At 33.2% G+C, this 18154-nt stretch overlaps 1 protein-coding gene across 5 annotated transcripts in view; it reads left to right on the top strand.

The window, feature by feature from the left end:
- The window catches only part of LOC107669552 (transcription factor Maf-like), an 84270-nt gene that overhangs the window by 5510 nt on the left and 60606 nt on the right, over positions 1–18154 (top strand). For all 5 annotated transcript variants that reach the window (XR_001632007.1, XR_001632006.1, XM_016461834.1 and 2 more), the window contains exon 2: positions 5397–5464. Coding sequence is in view for 3 of the 5 variants with exons in the window: in XM_016461834.1 (XP_016317320.1) it covers positions 5397–5424 (28 nt within the window). In the remaining 2 variants the exon portion in view is untranslated. The remainder of the gene's footprint in view (positions 1–5396; positions 5465–18154) is intronic.

The following is an 18154-nucleotide window of genomic DNA, read 5'->3' as shown; positions in this document are numbered from 1 at the left end:
ATTATTATTATTATTGGTTTTTTTGCTTGTGTAGAATATGATACTTTTGGTATCTGCTTTATAAAACTACAACATAGTTTAAAAACTTAAAGTGTGCAATATCAGTTCAGTATGTTCAGTATGTTTCAGTATGTTATATATATATATAGTTCCAGCTTTTTAGCCAGAAAATATTATTATTATTTTTTTTGTTATTCTTTCATTGTTTATATAATTAATTTATTAATAAAATTTTGGGGGGGGGAATATCAATTCAGTATGTCTCCTTTTTTCTATTTGATTTATACACATACACATATTTATATAACACATATATATGTGTTTTGTTTATGCATTCATTCATTAATTCGCTTAGCAGAATATGACACTTTTGGTGTCTGCTTTAGAAAACTACAACATAGTTTGAAGCTTTAAAGTGTGAATATCATTTCAGTACGTTTGCTTTTAAATCACATGGATTTATTGCTGTAAATCAGACTAAATGCTAATCCCAGCTACATTCACACCGATCCAACTATTTAAAACGTTCATGTAATCTTGCTTTTCCTAACTCAAACCAGTATTCCCAAATATTATGATGCACCGAAACACATCCTGTTTAGCAGCTTCTGATGACGGACTGCATTAGCATAGACGAAGCAAACATTTCATTTCAGCTTGTGAATGAAGTCAGTGGATTTCATTACACACACCTTGTATATTTTCACACCTCGGCTCCATAACCGACATGCATCTAGCACAAATCGCCAAAACACACACACAGGCCAATGCTTTCACACCAATCCGCACACACTCTGTGATTGCACTTAATTTAATCAGCAGCGGGATATTGACACCATATGTGCCCTAATCATTGGTTGCGGGCGATCCTGATTAGGTTATTACAGATAATATAGTTGTCTTCTGTCACAATATTGGACTTTTTGCATCCGAGGTCAACAATAGCAAATCACAGTTCAACTCATGCATATTGACATTTCAATCATTTACATACAGCAGCGTTACAGGGTAATATCTTTAATCATATCAGACATTGTTTCTGCTGGGAGTCGATGTATAGCTTGGCAGGGTTTTTTTTGTTTTTGTTTGAAGCACTCTGAGTGATTTTCTCACTGCGTCGATTAAAAATGATTGTCGTGACGGCAAGGCCTCGCCGAACGCAGAGAAATATGCCACTGCCAACCTCGAGTCGACTGTGTTCACGCAATAATATGTGACCCTGGAGCACAAAAGTAGTCTTAAGTCGCTGGGGTATATTTGTAGCAATAGCCAACAATACATTGTATGGGTCAAAATTATAGATTTTTCTTTTATGCCAAAAATCATTAGGATATTAAGTAAAGATCATGTTCCATAAAGATATTTAGTAAATTTCCTACTATAAATGTATTAAAACTTAATTTCTGATTAGTAATATGCATTGCTAAGAACTTCATTTGGACAATTTTAAAGGCGATTTTCTCAATATTTAGATTTTTTTGCACCCTCAGATTCCAGATTTTCAAATAGTTGTATCTCGGCCAAATATTATCCTATCCTAACAAACCATACATCAATGGAAAGCTTATTTATTTAGAAAAATTGACCCTTATGACTAGTTTTGTGGTGCATGGTCACATTTGAGCAAATGCATTCTGGGAAACAAATTTGGAATAAAGTAATTATAGTTATCGCAACTAAAATTATAACTATATATATATATTTTTTAATCAAGGCCATGTCTTATCCAACATATAATAAATGTATAGATAAATGTTTCTAGTAACACTTTCTCTGGTCTTTGGTGTCAAAGCATTGCAGGCGTTTTTCATTCTGAAGCACAAAAACAAGCTCGGCGGTGTTGCATCCGAGCTCATCTGCATCTCTCCACGCTAAACATTTCCATTTAGAGTGATTTAAAGGAGGGAGTTTATGTCCCTGCCATGTGCGTCCATCATCCCCCCGACCCCGCTCTGCCTCTGTAAACCTGAGTTATAGAGCAGCTATTTGAAAAGATAATAATTTAACTTTCCCTCCAATGGATGTGTTTGTGTTGATTGCCTGAGCTCTGAAGCTTTCCTTGTACTTTCAGAGAGAGCGAAAGAGACGCCACGCGTGATGCTGGAGTGTTTGTTTTTGAAAATCAGCCATGCGTTCGATCATCATGGGTGTGAGTTAAAGGGACAGTTCTTCAGAAACGGGGGAAAATATAACAAAACTCGTAATAAAATAAATGAATAATACACCTGTAATCTACTCACCCTCATGCCATTTGCTTTTTATGTATTTATTGTGAAACACAAAAGGAAATTTGAAAAGGAAAGATTTAGTAGAAGGCTCAAGCTGCTCTTTTACGTACAATGAAAGTGGATGGTGACTGCGTCTGTCAAGCTTCTATAATGCTGCATAAAAGTATCAAAATCACTTATTGTAGGCAATCCTGATTAGGTTATTACACATAATAATAATAATAATAATAGTATAGTGTTTTTTTGTAATAATATTGGTCATACGCATTGATCTTATTGTTGCGAGGTAAAAAAAAAAAGGAAATTATAATTCAAATCATGACATTTCAGCCATTTATACATACAGCACAGTTCCATTATTTTTCAGTTTCATTTATCTACTTATTTATTTAATTGCATAGTTTATTGAATTTATTTCCACATTTTTGATGAACTATCCCTTTTACTCACACCCATAATTATCTTATTTCTTTTTCGTTTATGTATTTACTTATTTCATTACTAAAATGTAGTTTCACACACACATACATATGTGTGTTTGTGTGTGTGTAATGTGTATGCATATATAGATATTTATTTTTATTTATATTTTTCATGAACTATCCCTTGTACTCACACCCATATTTATTTATTTATTCACTCATTTAATTATTTGTATAGTTTATTATATTTTTTCCCACATTTTTGATGAGCTATCCTTTCAATTCACACCCATAATGATCTACATATGCTGATTAATTAGCTCTAATTTGTCTTATTGTTTCTTATACATTTCAGTCATTGACATACATTATCATTATTATTTTCTAATAATTTTTAACATTTTATTTATATATTAACTTATTTAATAATATAGCTTACTGTATTATATTTTCTCCCACATTTTTATGAATTCTCCCTTTAACTCACACCCGTAATTATCTAACAGATGCTGATTCAAACAGCCCATATGTTTTGTGCACTATTTCCCACGTCTTATAAAGCTAAATAGCTTTCTTTGAAAATCATGACAGAATTGTAATGTCTTCCTGAACTATCCCTTTAATTGCTAAAGTATGTTCGAGTTTAAGGAAGAGCCCGTAGACGAGTGTATATGTGTGTTGGGGGGTATTGTAGGCTTTGGCCTTGTGCCCATCTTGTGTTATACCTGCATCTCAATGAAGCTGGCAAGGTGATTTACTGGCAAGGTGTCTGGGCTGCAGTCTCTCGCTCTCTCTCTCTTTAACCAGCGAGTCAAAGCGACGTTGATCTCTCAGCCAAGGCAAGGTGACCTACAGAGCACCACTTCCCAAGTCTTTCTTTTCTCGTCTTCATCTCTAACCCCTTTCCTTTTTTTCATCGTGGAGTCGGTGGCGGGCCGTGACCCCGGCGAGTGATGACATGTCCTGTGGCAGAGAGCACAGCAGTGAGGTGAATAAGAAAACAAAAGCAAGTCCTTGAGCTGCTCTGTGCCACTCGTATCAATAAAACGCCTTCACAAAGTCTCGTTTCGCATTACCACACCACGCTACCGCAGTTACGCTGCTACTGAAGGACTGTTATCTTTACCTTAAAGGGAAAGCACACTCAAAAGTGAAACTTTTCTCAGTTATGCTTATTCACCTTCATGTTGCTCGTGTAGTCTCTCTCTTTTGATTTGTTGATGATTTTTCTTTTCCAATCAAACATTAAAAGAGCACTTAAGCACAATAGCCAGGCTGCTGGTTCCCATACAACAGGAGTGGATGGTGACTTCATCTCAGACACATTTAAAAAATATAAAAGATATAGTTCATAAAAATTGCAACATAGGCTTACTAGGAAAAAAAAGTGTTCGCACCGCCTTACAATTTTACATTTAGGCAACTTGAGTTGTACAAGTGGCAACTTAGATATATGATATTTACATTTTAAGGCAGCACAAACACATCTACCTTTTTTAAGTTAATTTGTTTTTACAGTGTTTTGCTAAACTCCAAAAATGCACCAATACATACAATTAACAAAAAATTAACACCAGCTGCAGTAAAACACCAACAACTTTTCTTCTTTTTGACATAAATTATGATTACAGGGGCAGAGTATTGATTAATAAGTACTTACTTTCACACTGTGTCTTTCTATTTTATTACCTCAGAGTATTATCATAGTAGGTGATTTGTAAATAAATTAATGCATTATAATGTTTGCTTCACAGAACTATATATGGCATTTTAGATGTAGTAAACTTGCTCGGTAGCTCACCTGGTACAGCATTGCACTTGAGTCATGACACTCGATAAAAGAGCTCACAGATTTGTAAAAGTAAGCTAAAACTGTATGGTTGCGTAGGTTTTGTTACTACTATTGCCAAGGTTTAGTACATGAGGTGTACGTTCTTTTCAAAAGCGACAAAGCATGCATCTTTCAGTGCCACTCACCGGATATATCATTTCCAAACTGAACAACCAGCGTGACAAAACATTTCCACATTCACGTTCATTTGGACAATACTGAACGCTTTTTTTAGCGCCACTTACTGGACATTGCGATTTGAAAGAAACTTGCGAGAAGGAACGTAATCATTTTGTATTAATGTCATCGCAGTCATGTGTTTCCAGTGAGCCTGGATTGAAAAAAAAAAACACACAGATGAATATTGATATTAATCAACGCCGTACTTAACACAAAAGGAGATCTAACGTTGTATTTTCCACACAAGAGAAGTGTTTCCAAAGCATTTCAAATGCGCGCGTTTGACGATGAGCAACCTTCGACGAAGTGCGTTCAGTTTCTTCTATTGTATCGATTGCGCTTCAGCTGCACATCAACGAGGAAGTTATCACGTGTATCATGAACGCGGCAGGTTTTGGGTGAGCTATTTCTTTTAAAGCTGTTATCGCTGCATTTAAACGTTGTCCTGAGGTAGAGATTGTACTGGCTATCTGTTAGCGTTTGCTTTTTGGAGATATTTTACTCTAATAGACCGTGCTGTAATGTGTGTTGTGCTGAGGTGAGAGGTCACTAGCTACACACACACACACACACACTTCTATATCTCCATTTTTTTATTATTTTGTTTCAGATAAGAAAGTACATTTTGTTTTAATTGCATCTGAAAAATAGCAGAAAGAATTATGATTATTTTATGGTATCATATTAATCCGTTTTTATCTTTCTGTCTTTTGCACATCTTGTTCATCGTGAAAGGACATCACGAAAGTTTCTACACCTGTGATATGACCTCTGACCCCTGCCCTTTGCCCCTGCAGTCTGAGGTAAGAGCGAAGATTTCTTTATTCTGTGCAGATGAAAATTATTATAATCCTTATTTATAAATATTTAATCACAGTGGATTTTTTTTTTCCTGTATGCAAAAAAAAAAACCGGATTGTTTTTTAGATTACAAGATTTTCTGCGGTTAAGAAACTGAGCATAGCATTATTTAAAATTAACTAAAATGCATTTTATTAACATTTAGAAACTTGTTTGAAAATTAAATTATTGTACATAATACATAAATATGTATAATATTTATGTTTTTATAGTTATATACAATTTTTTTTATCTTAATTGTTTGGTTTTATTTAATTAATTATCAATTCAAATAGAATGAATATTTCCATGTTTGATTATAAATCGTACATTCTCATTTGTATTATAACCAACAAAACCCTAGGCATAACGTTTGATTCATATTCTCATATATAGTGTATTTATAGCATTTATATTGTAGAGTGATTGCATAAACTTGTCTGTGGAATTAGTGACTAACTACCAGTCGAATTGCTAACCAATGACTAGCAGGCTTGTTATAATTACCGAATGGCTGGAAGTTTCATGAGGCAAGTTTGTCGACGGTCACAGTGTAACATCTGCTTGCAGTGATGGAGAGTTTGTTCAGTGTGTTGCAACAGTGGCCGGCTACCAAAAAATATCCTCCATAATAAAATAAAACCTGCCAAGTTGTGTTTTGCTTTAAATCTACTAATGAAAATGTTTTTTTTGTTTGTTTTATTTGTGAAGGTTAGTTAGGTTAAGTTATAGTAAGTTTACTTCGAACATCATTGTCTGGCGTCTATAAGACTAATACAGCCTTAAGTGTGTGTGTGTGTGTGTAAGTGTGTAAGTGTGTGTGTGTGTGTGTGTGTGTGTGTGTGTTCTAGTTAGCCGAGGGTGAATCTGATAGGACGGTATCGATGTTCTGCGCTGATTAGCCAGCATTTAACCACACATTTCCGGTGTAATGAAACTCAAAGGTGAGGTCACAGTCAAGGCACAGGAAGTACATGTCACATTTGTCTTATTTTGTGACGTCAGCTGATGTTGTTGTTGTTGTTGTTGCATTAGCGATTGTGAAACAAGATTTTGTTTTTGTTACTTGTTGTTGAAATGATTTATTATGAGCATGTGCTCAAATTCGTTCTCTATCCCTGTACCGTGTGTGTGTGTGTGTGTGTGTGTGTGTGTTCGTATGTTGAATGTAACCAAAGCCAGTAAGGATATGAGTTATATTTAGCAGCACCTCCTGAAGAGACCCGCTTAGCCCGTGTGGTTAAAAATACAGCCAGACTCAAGGAGAGAGTTTTCTGTGCCGACCTACGGCTCGCTTCAGGCCTGGAAAACCATCCCGCCGCGTGCTCTCACTGCCTTCAGTAAACACCAGGACAAGTCTGACAGAAACCAATAATAGAAGAAGTTCTCTCTCCTTCAACCGCCACACGCATTTTCAGATTTTTTTTCCCCCGCCCTTGGCCTTTCCTCTGACATTCTCTCTGTAGGGTTTTAATAAACCTTGTAGTAATCCACAGAGTTGAATAGAAATAGAGAGAGACTTGCTTTAGGGCCAGTGCTTTAGGGTCAGTGATGTGGTATCTATCTATCTATCTATCTATCTATCTATCTATCTATCTATCTATCTATCTATCTATCTATTCTATCTCTCTATCTGTCTGTGTGTCTATCTATCTATCTATCTATCTGTCTGTCTGTCTGTCTGTCTATATTCTTTGAGAATCTTCAAATTGTTCTTGTATTAAAATTTTGTTGTTTTGTTTTTGTAAGGGCTTAAAGTAACAAAAAAAAACAGGAATTAAAAGAAATTTTGATTTGTATTTAATTTTATGTTTGATTATTTAGATTTAATCATTAATTTTTCATTTGTAAGAATTTTTCACGACATGATTTATTAAAAAAAAAAAAATCTATTTCTTTGCTTTAACATTTTATTCAATCAGTGTGGAATAACCAACATACAGAAAGCCATTTTGTTGTCATGTGGCAAGAAAAACACAAAATTACATTCAGAGTCAGTGTGTCGAGGTCAAGAAGTCTCTAAAAATATCAGTTAATTTGACGTTTTTATGACACAGCAAACTTAGTTCAGGCTGTCAAATGGAATAGCCCAATGAAAATGTAATATATTAGTGCCGTCAAATGATTAATCGCGATTAATCGCATCAGAAATAAACATTTTTGTTTACATAATATATGTTTGTATACTGTATATATTTATTATGTATATATAAATACACACACATGGAAATATACATTTAAGAAAAATTTTGTTTATATATTAAATATATTTATATATAATATAGATTATATGAATATAAAGATATACATGTAAATACATCAAAATATTTTCAAAAGATATACTGTATGTGTGTGTATTTATATGTACATAATAAATATACACAGTACACACGTGTAATATTATGTAAACAAAAATGTTTATTTTGGATGCGATTAATCTCTTGACAGCACTAATTATAAATATATATATATATATATATATATATATATATTTCACTTTTATGAATCCAAGGTGTGAAGAAACTACTTTTTACTTGGTTATACCACATGACATATTTAAAGTCATTAAATAAAAACTTGTATTCAGGTTAATAAAAAGGTTTCCAAAAACGTATGGAACATAAATACAAATATTAAATGTCCAAGAACTAGGCATAAGTCTTCATTTAACCAAGATCTGTAACTGATAACCTATTTATATAATGAACGAGTGACTGTTTAGAGGTGTTTACAGTATATAACTGTATTGTTTGTGGGGTCGTATAGCGTGTTTTACGGTCTCTTCAGCGGGCCGTCTGTTCTCTGGTCAGTTCATCCGTCTATGGACAGGTTAACCCATAACCCTCTCTCCATCTCTCCACCCATCCCTCGCTTTTATTCTTCTCTTCCTCGCTGTACCCAGAGCTGCAGATTCGATGGCATATATTTTCCCAGGGCCGTGGCGCAGGAACGGGGCGCCTCCTTGTTAGCTTGACAAATAACTTCTGTGGGCAGAAAGTGCTGAATTTTAGCTTTCCATGTCTATTTTCTGCCGGCTGACATTAATTTTGCGAGCTCTGCGGGAACTAACTATCATAAATAAATAAATAAATAAGGGAATAACAGGCTGAGGCAGGGGCTGCTTGGCCATTAGAGCAGGTTTCTGAACACACGTTTGCTGACGAATACGCCGCCTGTTGTGTCACATGTGCAGTCTGTGTTTGGTAATCTGCCTGATTTTTGTTAGAGCTAATAATCTACATATTATTTTTATTTATGTATTTTTTTTTGTAGGGTAAATATCTTGCAGGTTTTTTGTTTTTACTTTTTTGAACGCCCCTTTCTTTCAAAAAAAAATTAACAATAAATAAATCTAATCTGACTAATTAATCATAAATCTAATTGTAAGATTTAATGTTTTTCATTAATTAATGCATTTTTGTGTATGTAATATGTGCATACTGTAAATTATGAAGAAAACGGCAAAAGAATGTGATGAACATATTTGATCGATTAACATCAATTTAGGTCAGTGACAAATTTAGCTTATCAAAGTAATTATCTGACATTTTAGGAAATGCAGAACATAATTTTTTTATTGTAAATCTTTATTGTCTTTAAATGCATAAATATTTGATGGGGTTATTATCGTTAACTAAACCTAAAACCAAAGCCATTAAATTAAATTAAATTAAATTAAATTAAATTAAATAAATACTATTACTCGAAATAGAATAAGTAATATAATAAAATATAACAAAATATTAACTGAAATAAAATAAAATATAGAAAAGTTTTAGTTAAATTAAAATAAAATTAAATAAAAAAATTAAATTAAAATAAACTAAAACGTAAACTATGTAGACTTAAACTATGTACAAATTATTTGCAAAAAATCATGAAATATGACAAAACCGCAAATTAACATACTTAAACTAAAATTAAAATGAATACAGCAAATAAAAATAAAATCTAGTTAAAAATATTAACATAAACTATAATTGCATATCAACTATATAACAACAATGACAATAATAATAATTATTATTATAATTATGAAATACTGATATTTCTCAGGATACTGATTTTTTTTATGTAGATTATTATTAAATCAGTGTAATTAATCAAGAAATCTGATTATGATCAAATTTGGTTTATCTGGTGTATTTGATTTATAATTGATTTTGGTACTGTTCATAATCGTTTTCAAAAACACTTTGAAATCACAAATGACACAGAAGTTTATGTTGATATTAATGTTGGGGAAAATACACCAGGTTTTACGTTCACAGACTGAAATGTCATATTTCGGATATGAATATATTGGAATATAATTGGAATTGTTAAATAGTTGATCAAATGTCCAAATTCTCTGAATGTATTCTGATGCATTAATGTGAAAAATCCGCCAAAGTCTGTCCACACAATGAGTGCCGCTTGCTTTAATAAACCCAGAATGGTCCCGTCAGAGGCGCTGGAGGAGCTGGTGTGAATGCAGAGCTGTTATGAGGAGCGAGGGTCACTCCCATAATGCACCACAGATCACACGCGGCAGCTAAATGACGCTCCGCCTGAAATTCACATGTATGCTAGTCATCATGATCAGGCACACTAGCTCTGCTCCTAAAGCTTGTGCTGTCTGTTATCTCAGTAGGCAGCATACTAATCCAGCGAACTCAATAAATAGTGTTCATCACATGAGAGTCACAAGAGTTTGACGTTAGCAACACAAATACTGAGGGAAAAAATGGTCCATTTTGAATTCGACTGAACTGGTTTTAGTGATGCTTTGCAGTATTTAAAGAAACAAGAGTATATTTATAGTCAGCATTTTTCTCAATTCCGTCTTCTGTGCAGTGCATTCTGGGCATTCCATGGAATTTTAAGAGTGGTTTGGATTTTATGTTGACTTTGAGGCGTGAAACCCTCGTGTTGAAAGTAGAGGATGTGTTGTTTAGTCCACAGAGCCACTGAAACCTTCATCCTCCACAATCCCACAATGCCCTGCTGCTCCTCTCCGGTCTGTCAGTGTCACCTGAGAGACGGACAAAATGGATGCAGTGGAAACGCCGGTTGGAGAAATGATTTGTGTGTGTGTGTGTGTGGAGAGAGTGATGGCTGTGGAGGGAGGAACATCATGGGCTCTGCAGCAATTAGAATAATTTCACATTAATATGAGGATTCTGCTCTGTGCTTATCTGCATAGAGGAAGCACTTCCACATCAATCAGAATGCAGTGCTGTATTAACCTCACACACACACACACATGCACACACACACACACTCACTCACACACATGCACACATGCACACACACACACACACACACACACACACACACAAACACTCGCACGCGCGCACACACACACACACACACACACACTCATGCGCGCACACACACACTGGCGTACGTAATCAATACTGTCCACGCTGGTTTTTCCTCTTGCCCCACAAACATAACTAGATTTTTGCATTTTCTTAAGAAATACTGTGCTTTCCGATGCTGTGGGGTGTTTAGGATGGTTTCCAGGGTGTTGCTAAGGTGTTTTTAAAAATTTCCCACAATTTTATTGCCCCTCATTGCTTAAAAAAGTAATAGAAATTATTTTTTTTAAGTCTTGTGGCTTAACCATCAATTAAAAGGTAATGACACATCATAGTCATTAGTTTCAAAATGGTTCTGTAAGTTTGTTGTACCACAATAAATTGGTCTCACCACATGACTTTTGTTTCACAGCCCTTTTTTTTTATTAATAAGCAGCTAAATAAATACATGTGGTGTAACTGACCTAAAAAGTAGTAACCCATTTTATTTTTCGTTATTTCTTTATTTTCAAAAATGTGTTTGTTTGTATTTTTTATTCATTATTTCATAATTGAAATGAATGAATGAATGAATCAATAAATAATACATTAATTAATTCCTAAATGCAATTAACTTAGTAACAAATGTGTAAAATAAGTAAATAAATGTGGTGAAAATATTGAGTAAAAAAATTTACAATCGTAGTTATTTTCAAAAATGGTTATTAATAAAAATGTATTTATTTAAAGCAATAATAATAATAATAATAATAATAATAATAATAATAATTATTATTATTATTATAGTAATAATAATAATAATAATAATAATAGTTATTATTATTATTATTATTATTATTATAGCAATAATAATAATAATAATAATAATAATAATAATAATTATTATTATTATTATTATTAAAAATGCGGATTGACGTCACTAGGTAGTGTTTTCCATGGGAACCCTAGTACTGCAGCCTGAAGTAGAGGGGAGGAGCCAAAATTGAGGTCAGACCGTGAGACACTGCTTTCAGTGATCAGTAATAAGGACCGGTGAAGTATTGTACAGTATGTCAGGATTCATACGTGCCTCGCTGTGACAAAAGTAAGCCGGGACAACACTGATATCACCAAAGACCTGGATCGGGAATCAAGCGTGCTCTTGCTGGTTTGTGACATTAGAACTCCTCATTTTTTCACTGTTGGTAAAAAATGTTGCATAACCTGTCGCATACCGCGCACGCGCCGAAATTTTCTTATCGTTCCGTTTTGTATAGTATTCCTATATTTTCATAGAGTTGTAATGATTATACTACATTATAAATACAAGAATATATGCGGTTTTTCCTTGTTACAACCTGTATGTCAACTAAGAAGTTAATAAAACGAATTTTGTCGGTGGTAGCACGACTTTTTACATAACTGTGTCAGTGTACCGTGCAGTGCATTGCAGGTCAACGTTTGTGAGTATAGAAAGGCGGACTGGGTGGGGGTTTGGGCTGAAAACAAAACAAATGTATTTAAATACATGAAACCATATTTACAAGAGTGCTAATGTTTTCTTGGCTAGTCTTCAACGCCATTATATGTGCACTGATATTAATAGTTTTAATGTAATTCTTCAGTACATGTAGCCTATTGCAAGCTCTCTGAAAGACAAAGACCAACTCATGCAATAAACGTCTTACGTTCCCACTGCAAAAAGTACAAATATGCACCTCAAAATAACGTCAACAATAGTCACTGACAAAATATGTAACTGCAGGCTTGTTTTTTTTGTCGGCCCTATAGGTTTTGATTGACTGGAACTATATCAATGGAGGTTTGTTTATTATGTGTTATGTTTTATTTCTTCAGCAGCACACATAAAAATATGAAATTAAGTTACATGTTTGTTTAGGGTTTATTATATGTATTCATTGAAATAAATTTGTAGTGCTGCCCAGAAAAATGCTGTTTTGTAATTTAGTTGGTGAAACTGGACGATTTCGAGCAACTATCAGAAACATTAATCTGTGTGAGTCAGGTATTTCCATCCAACTGCATTTCCCATGTGACTTTCGATTGTTGTATAATATCATGGATGCTTGACCAGCAATCTATGGTTTCTATATATCAATGAATAATAATAATAATTTTAAAAATCTCTCATAGTATTCGGTAGCTAGTGGGGGCTGAGAAATTGATGCTTTTGAGTTTTAAACATATTTATTTTTTTTTTCATTAAAGACTCAGAAATGGTCCAAATGCATTCTGAAAAAAATCATAAAAAACTACATTTACAAATATAAGAAAAATAGCTTTTTAAGATTTCAGAGAATATGAAAATGAATTTAAAAATGGTCTCATTATGTAATTATAAAAACTAGGGGAAAATGTTTAAAAGATCTTATAAATTCCATCGTATCTTTCACAATATCTTTATCACTTGTATGAAAACTACAAACTCTGAACAAATGACTCACACTAAAGCATGAAAATTAAAGGCATTGTGACTAAAGGAATAAATAATTTTGGAATAACTCTCTAGCAGCACTACATTAATTACTACAGTTATGAGGGTCAACAAAAAACAAAAATTAATTTTAACTGAGAAATTAAAAACATGTGTGTTCATGTATGAATACTGTATTTGCATTTTTCATTACTAAACAAAAATTAATTTTAACTGAGAAATTAAAAACATGTGTGTTCATGTATGAATACTGTATGTATAAATTGCATTTTTAATGTATTGTTTTAATGTATAATAATTAGGAAGCAGGTAAGACATTAATATTTAGAGTTGGAGGCCAGAATGAGTGACAGAAGTGATGTTTGTCTCCGTAATCTAGTAATTGTTTAATGCAGCAGACACACTGAAAGTGTGTGTGTGTGTGTGTGTGTGTGTTGGGTGTGTTTTATTCCATGCTGTGTCTCATAACCTCAAGTGCCGCCCACTTGAAAATGTCAAACAGAGGAAGGAAAGGCTTTTGACGGCTCACACATGCATCATTTCCACTGCGCTCATCACTTTCTGTCCAAATCAGGCGTCCTAAATAGGACAAATAAACCAAAGTCTCTCTGTCAACCTCAGTTCTGTTATTATCCCCTCAACAGCCATCAAAGATCATTAAAGCGTTCGCTCGTTTCTGTTTGAATACGAGTGTCAGTGATCATAATGTCATTTCATGATGTTTCTGTTGCTCACGCTGGGAGGCTTTGAGATTTGAAGTATTAAACACACGTTTTGAGTTTTCATACTTCTTTTGATGTACGCTGTTATTTCTCTAAGCGATTAGACTTACATTTTTTTACCTGGCTGAGAGAGAAAGAAAGAAACCTGCCACCAGTCTTATTAATTGATATACTATCATAGTTTTTATTCATATTTTGAATTGGGGTTTATTTATATATTTTCAGTTTTCATTTGAATTGCAGTTAAAGTTTTATTAATTTGCGTGTGCTTTTGTCAGTTTTATTAGTTCTTGTTTTTTATGTCTGTAATTTTTATTCAATTTAATTTCAATTTTAGTTTGTTATTTTAGTGTCAAATAAGTGCAAATGAGAAATTGTCATTTAAATTATGAGATAAAATAGGTTAAAGTTAGTAAAGTTTATTTATTTTATTTTTTTATTTTAGTTTTAAGTTTAAGTTTTTTAAGTATTTTATTTGATTTAAATTAAAGTATTTTATTCTTAATTTTTAGTCTTTTTTATAGTATGTCTATGTAGTTTAAGTTGTATTTCAGTTTTAGTTATTTTAGTTGATCAACTAATTGAAAATTGGGAGCTTTTAGTTGATGCAATAAAATAAGTTTATTTTTATTTTTTATTTAAACTGTAATTTATTAAATGAAACTAGTAATGTTTTAATTGTAATTTTAGTGTTTTTCTTTTACTTTTTAAAATTTGTTTATTTATATTTTTGAAATGTTTTAATGTCAGTTGAAATTTACTTTATTTCAAGTAATGTTTTTTTTATGAATTTCATTGTACTTTCAGGTATAACTAAAATAACCCTGCTTGCCACTTTAACTTTGGCAAGGAAGTAACCACCTAGTAACCACCCAGAACACCTTAGCAACCACTTAGCATTTTTTTTTTCTCATAATTTTTTGAGATTTTTTTCTAATTCGGAAAAGAATCCAAGAAAAATTGATACCTAAATGAACTCAACTGAAATCTCAATTAAATCCTCTGAGCAATAACATCTTCCTCTGAGTTTACGTGCAGTCTCTGTCTTAAGTGTGTGTGTGTGAGTGAGTGAGTGAGTGAGTGAGTGTGTATGGGAGTGAGTGAGTGAGTGAGTGAGTGAGTGAGTGCATGAGTGAGTGTGTATGCGAGTGAGTGAGTATGTGAGTGAGTGAGTATGTGAAGTGAGTGAGTGAGTGAGTGAGTGCGTGCGTGCGTGCGTGCGTGAGTGTGTGTGTGTGTGTGTGATGCCTCATCTACAGGCAGAACGTTCTGTGGATTAAAGATAGTTTTAGCGCTTCAACACTCTCATTGTTCCATCAGTCTCTCTCAGTCTGAATGAAGTCTGATGGCCGTTTGTTTGATTAGCTGTGTGATAATCTGAACACACAGTCGCACATATCCTGGGATAAGATTACAGCGACTATATAAAACACACTCCTCATCCGCTTGACCATTGAGAAAAATAATATGGTGCCTATAATAGAGATTTATGTAAAAATACCCACACTGGATGCTGGATTTAATTATAGCAGAGCGCCAGTATTAGATTGCTGTAAGAAAGACATAAATATATTGAAAAAATACTTAGAGTAGCATTAATACTTCTGGTCTCTTTTATTATCTATAATTGAATACTATTTTGGATAAAAGTGACTCAAATGAATATGAATATATTTTTGTTTATGAAGGAAAGCAAGAATGCATTAGATTGATCAAAAGTGAAAGTCATGGATTTTACATTGTTACATAGTAATTATGTTTCAAATAAATGCTGTTCTTTGGAACTTTCTATTCATCAAATAATCTTGAAATCCTGAAAAAAGAAATCATAGTTTCTACGAAAATATTAAGCAGCACAACTGCTTTCAACTTTGATGATAAGAAATGTTCACCAAATGACATTTTATCACATTTTATAACTTATCACTTACATTTTACAATAGATTATTATTATTTTTTTTTTTAAGAAAACAGTTCTTTTAAGTTGTAATTATTTCATAATTGTTTTACTGTATTTTTGGTCAAATAAATGCAGCCTTGATGAGAATAAGAGACTTCTAAGAACATACAGTCATAACATGACATAATAATGTTATATATATATATATGTATTTACTTAGCAGTAAATTATGCATAATTACAAGCAACTAATCCTAAACTTAACCTATATGTAGTTAATTATTAATATTACTAAGTACTTATGTGTAATAACACTGTAACAAACTTGCCTTAAAATAAAGCGTAACCCAAAAATCCATATATATATATATATTTCTCCAGTGGATGTATATAAAGTATATAGTATTTACAAAAACATTAATTAGCACAGCATGTACAGTTAATTCAAAGAAAAAATGCATGCAGCATTTGTCTGCCGCTCATACTTGCTTTGATATTATCTAATGCAATGACATTGTGATATTTTTAAGTGTGACTTGTGTCCAAAAACCTTGTGGAGCATTTGAGGAGGAGAGATTATGTGTGTGTGTGTGTGTGCGTGCGTGCGTGCGTGTGTGTGTAGGGGAGAGAGAGAGGATGAGCAAATAAAGTTGGCACACAGTGTGAACATACTGTGCTCGTTAAACAAACAGAGAGTGTGTTCCCTGTGTCCTTTATTACACACACACACACACACACACACACACACACACACATACATATGGTCTTATTATAGCACACAGGAAATATACCAAATATACCCTCACAGTCACATACACTCACAGGCATATTTACTTGTTTTACACCCCACACACACACACACACACACACACACACACACGTTTGCTCAGCTCTCTGTACAAACACACCATAGACGTCGTGTTTAATATAATTACCTCTAAACCCAACTAAAACAGCATTATTTACTTTGTCTATTAATCATATTGAACATTTTTTCACCCACAGGGGAGATTTGGTCAGATTTAGTTTTGTTCTGGAGATAGATGTGTGTGTAAGCCTCGCTCGCGCTGTGTGTTTGATCTTTGGCTCTTTGGCTGCACTGATGCTGGACGTTTGCCAATAACAGACCTGCATTTCCTCTCTGAAGAGGAGGAGGTCTCGCTTAAACACTGATTGTCTTTCTTATCTGGTGTCTGATGTCTCTTTTATCAGGTTTGGCTTTATAATTGCTTCACCAGTGAGTTGCACAATTCAGAATCCTGCTTTTTGAGTCATTGCTCTCAGTAGCATATACTCTTAATGTGTTTATGAATGTTTATGTCTGACACATCAGATGCAGATTTTAAAGGATTTGTTGATAAGCATCATTTATTCCTTGTTATGTCCTGTGGAACACAAAATGAGATGTTTTGAAGAATGTCCATGCTACTCTTTTCCATACAATCACAGTTCATATAGTGACCACGGCTGTGAGACGACAAAGAGGACAAAAGAGCACTACGACAATGCCATTAAAGTACTCTGAATGAATTCAAGTCTCCTGAAACCCAAAACAGCTTAATCGCTTGTGACTAAGACGTGCGCTTAATTGTGCTGAATGTGCTTGTGGTGTACTTAAAATATTAGTGTACGTAAAAAAAAAAAAAAAACCTGTACTTGCAGATAATATAATACTAATCAAATGAAAGGCCACTCAAGTCTACTTAAATAGAATACACTTTCATGATGTTGTTGTTTTTAAACACAGTTAAGTACACTTTTAAATGGTGCACTTTATAATAATGTCAGATTAAAAGTTTTACTTGATTTCCTTTTATTGTGTTCTGAGCACTTAATTATACATTTTCAACACAAATTGACTATAATCATATTTTAAAGACAATAGACAATATAAATAGAAAGACAATAGAATTATGAAGTTACTCATAAAGGTGTAATGGGTCAAAAATACTCTAGTTAACTTCAGTTAATTACATTTAACATAAATTTAAACTATAATATATTTTCATTTAATTTTAAATAATGTATTGTAGTATCCAAAAACATTACATTCGGTTCACACTTACACTGAAAAAAATATATAAATCAATCAATCAGTCAATCAGTGACACGCAAATAAATAAATAAATGGTGAAGCAATTTTCAGTTCACACTTACACTGGATGAAAAAAATTAATAAATTAAAAATAAATAAATAAATAAATAAATATGTGAAACTGAATGAGTGTGTGTGTGTGTGTGTGTGTGTGTGTGTGTGTGTGTGTGTGTGTGTGTGTGTGTGTGTGTGTGTGTGTG

The sequence above is a fragment of the Sinocyclocheilus anshuiensis genome, unplaced genomic scaffold (genome assembly GCF_001515605.1).
Source record: "Sinocyclocheilus anshuiensis isolate Anshui unplaced genomic scaffold, SAMN03320099.WGS_v1.1 scaffold580, whole genome shotgun sequence".
Taxonomy (NCBI): Eukaryota; Metazoa; Chordata; class Actinopteri; order Cypriniformes; family Cyprinidae; genus Sinocyclocheilus; species Sinocyclocheilus anshuiensis.
The sequence above is the reverse complement of the archived record's forward strand: the minus strand, read 5'-3'. Positions and strand labels throughout refer to the sequence as shown.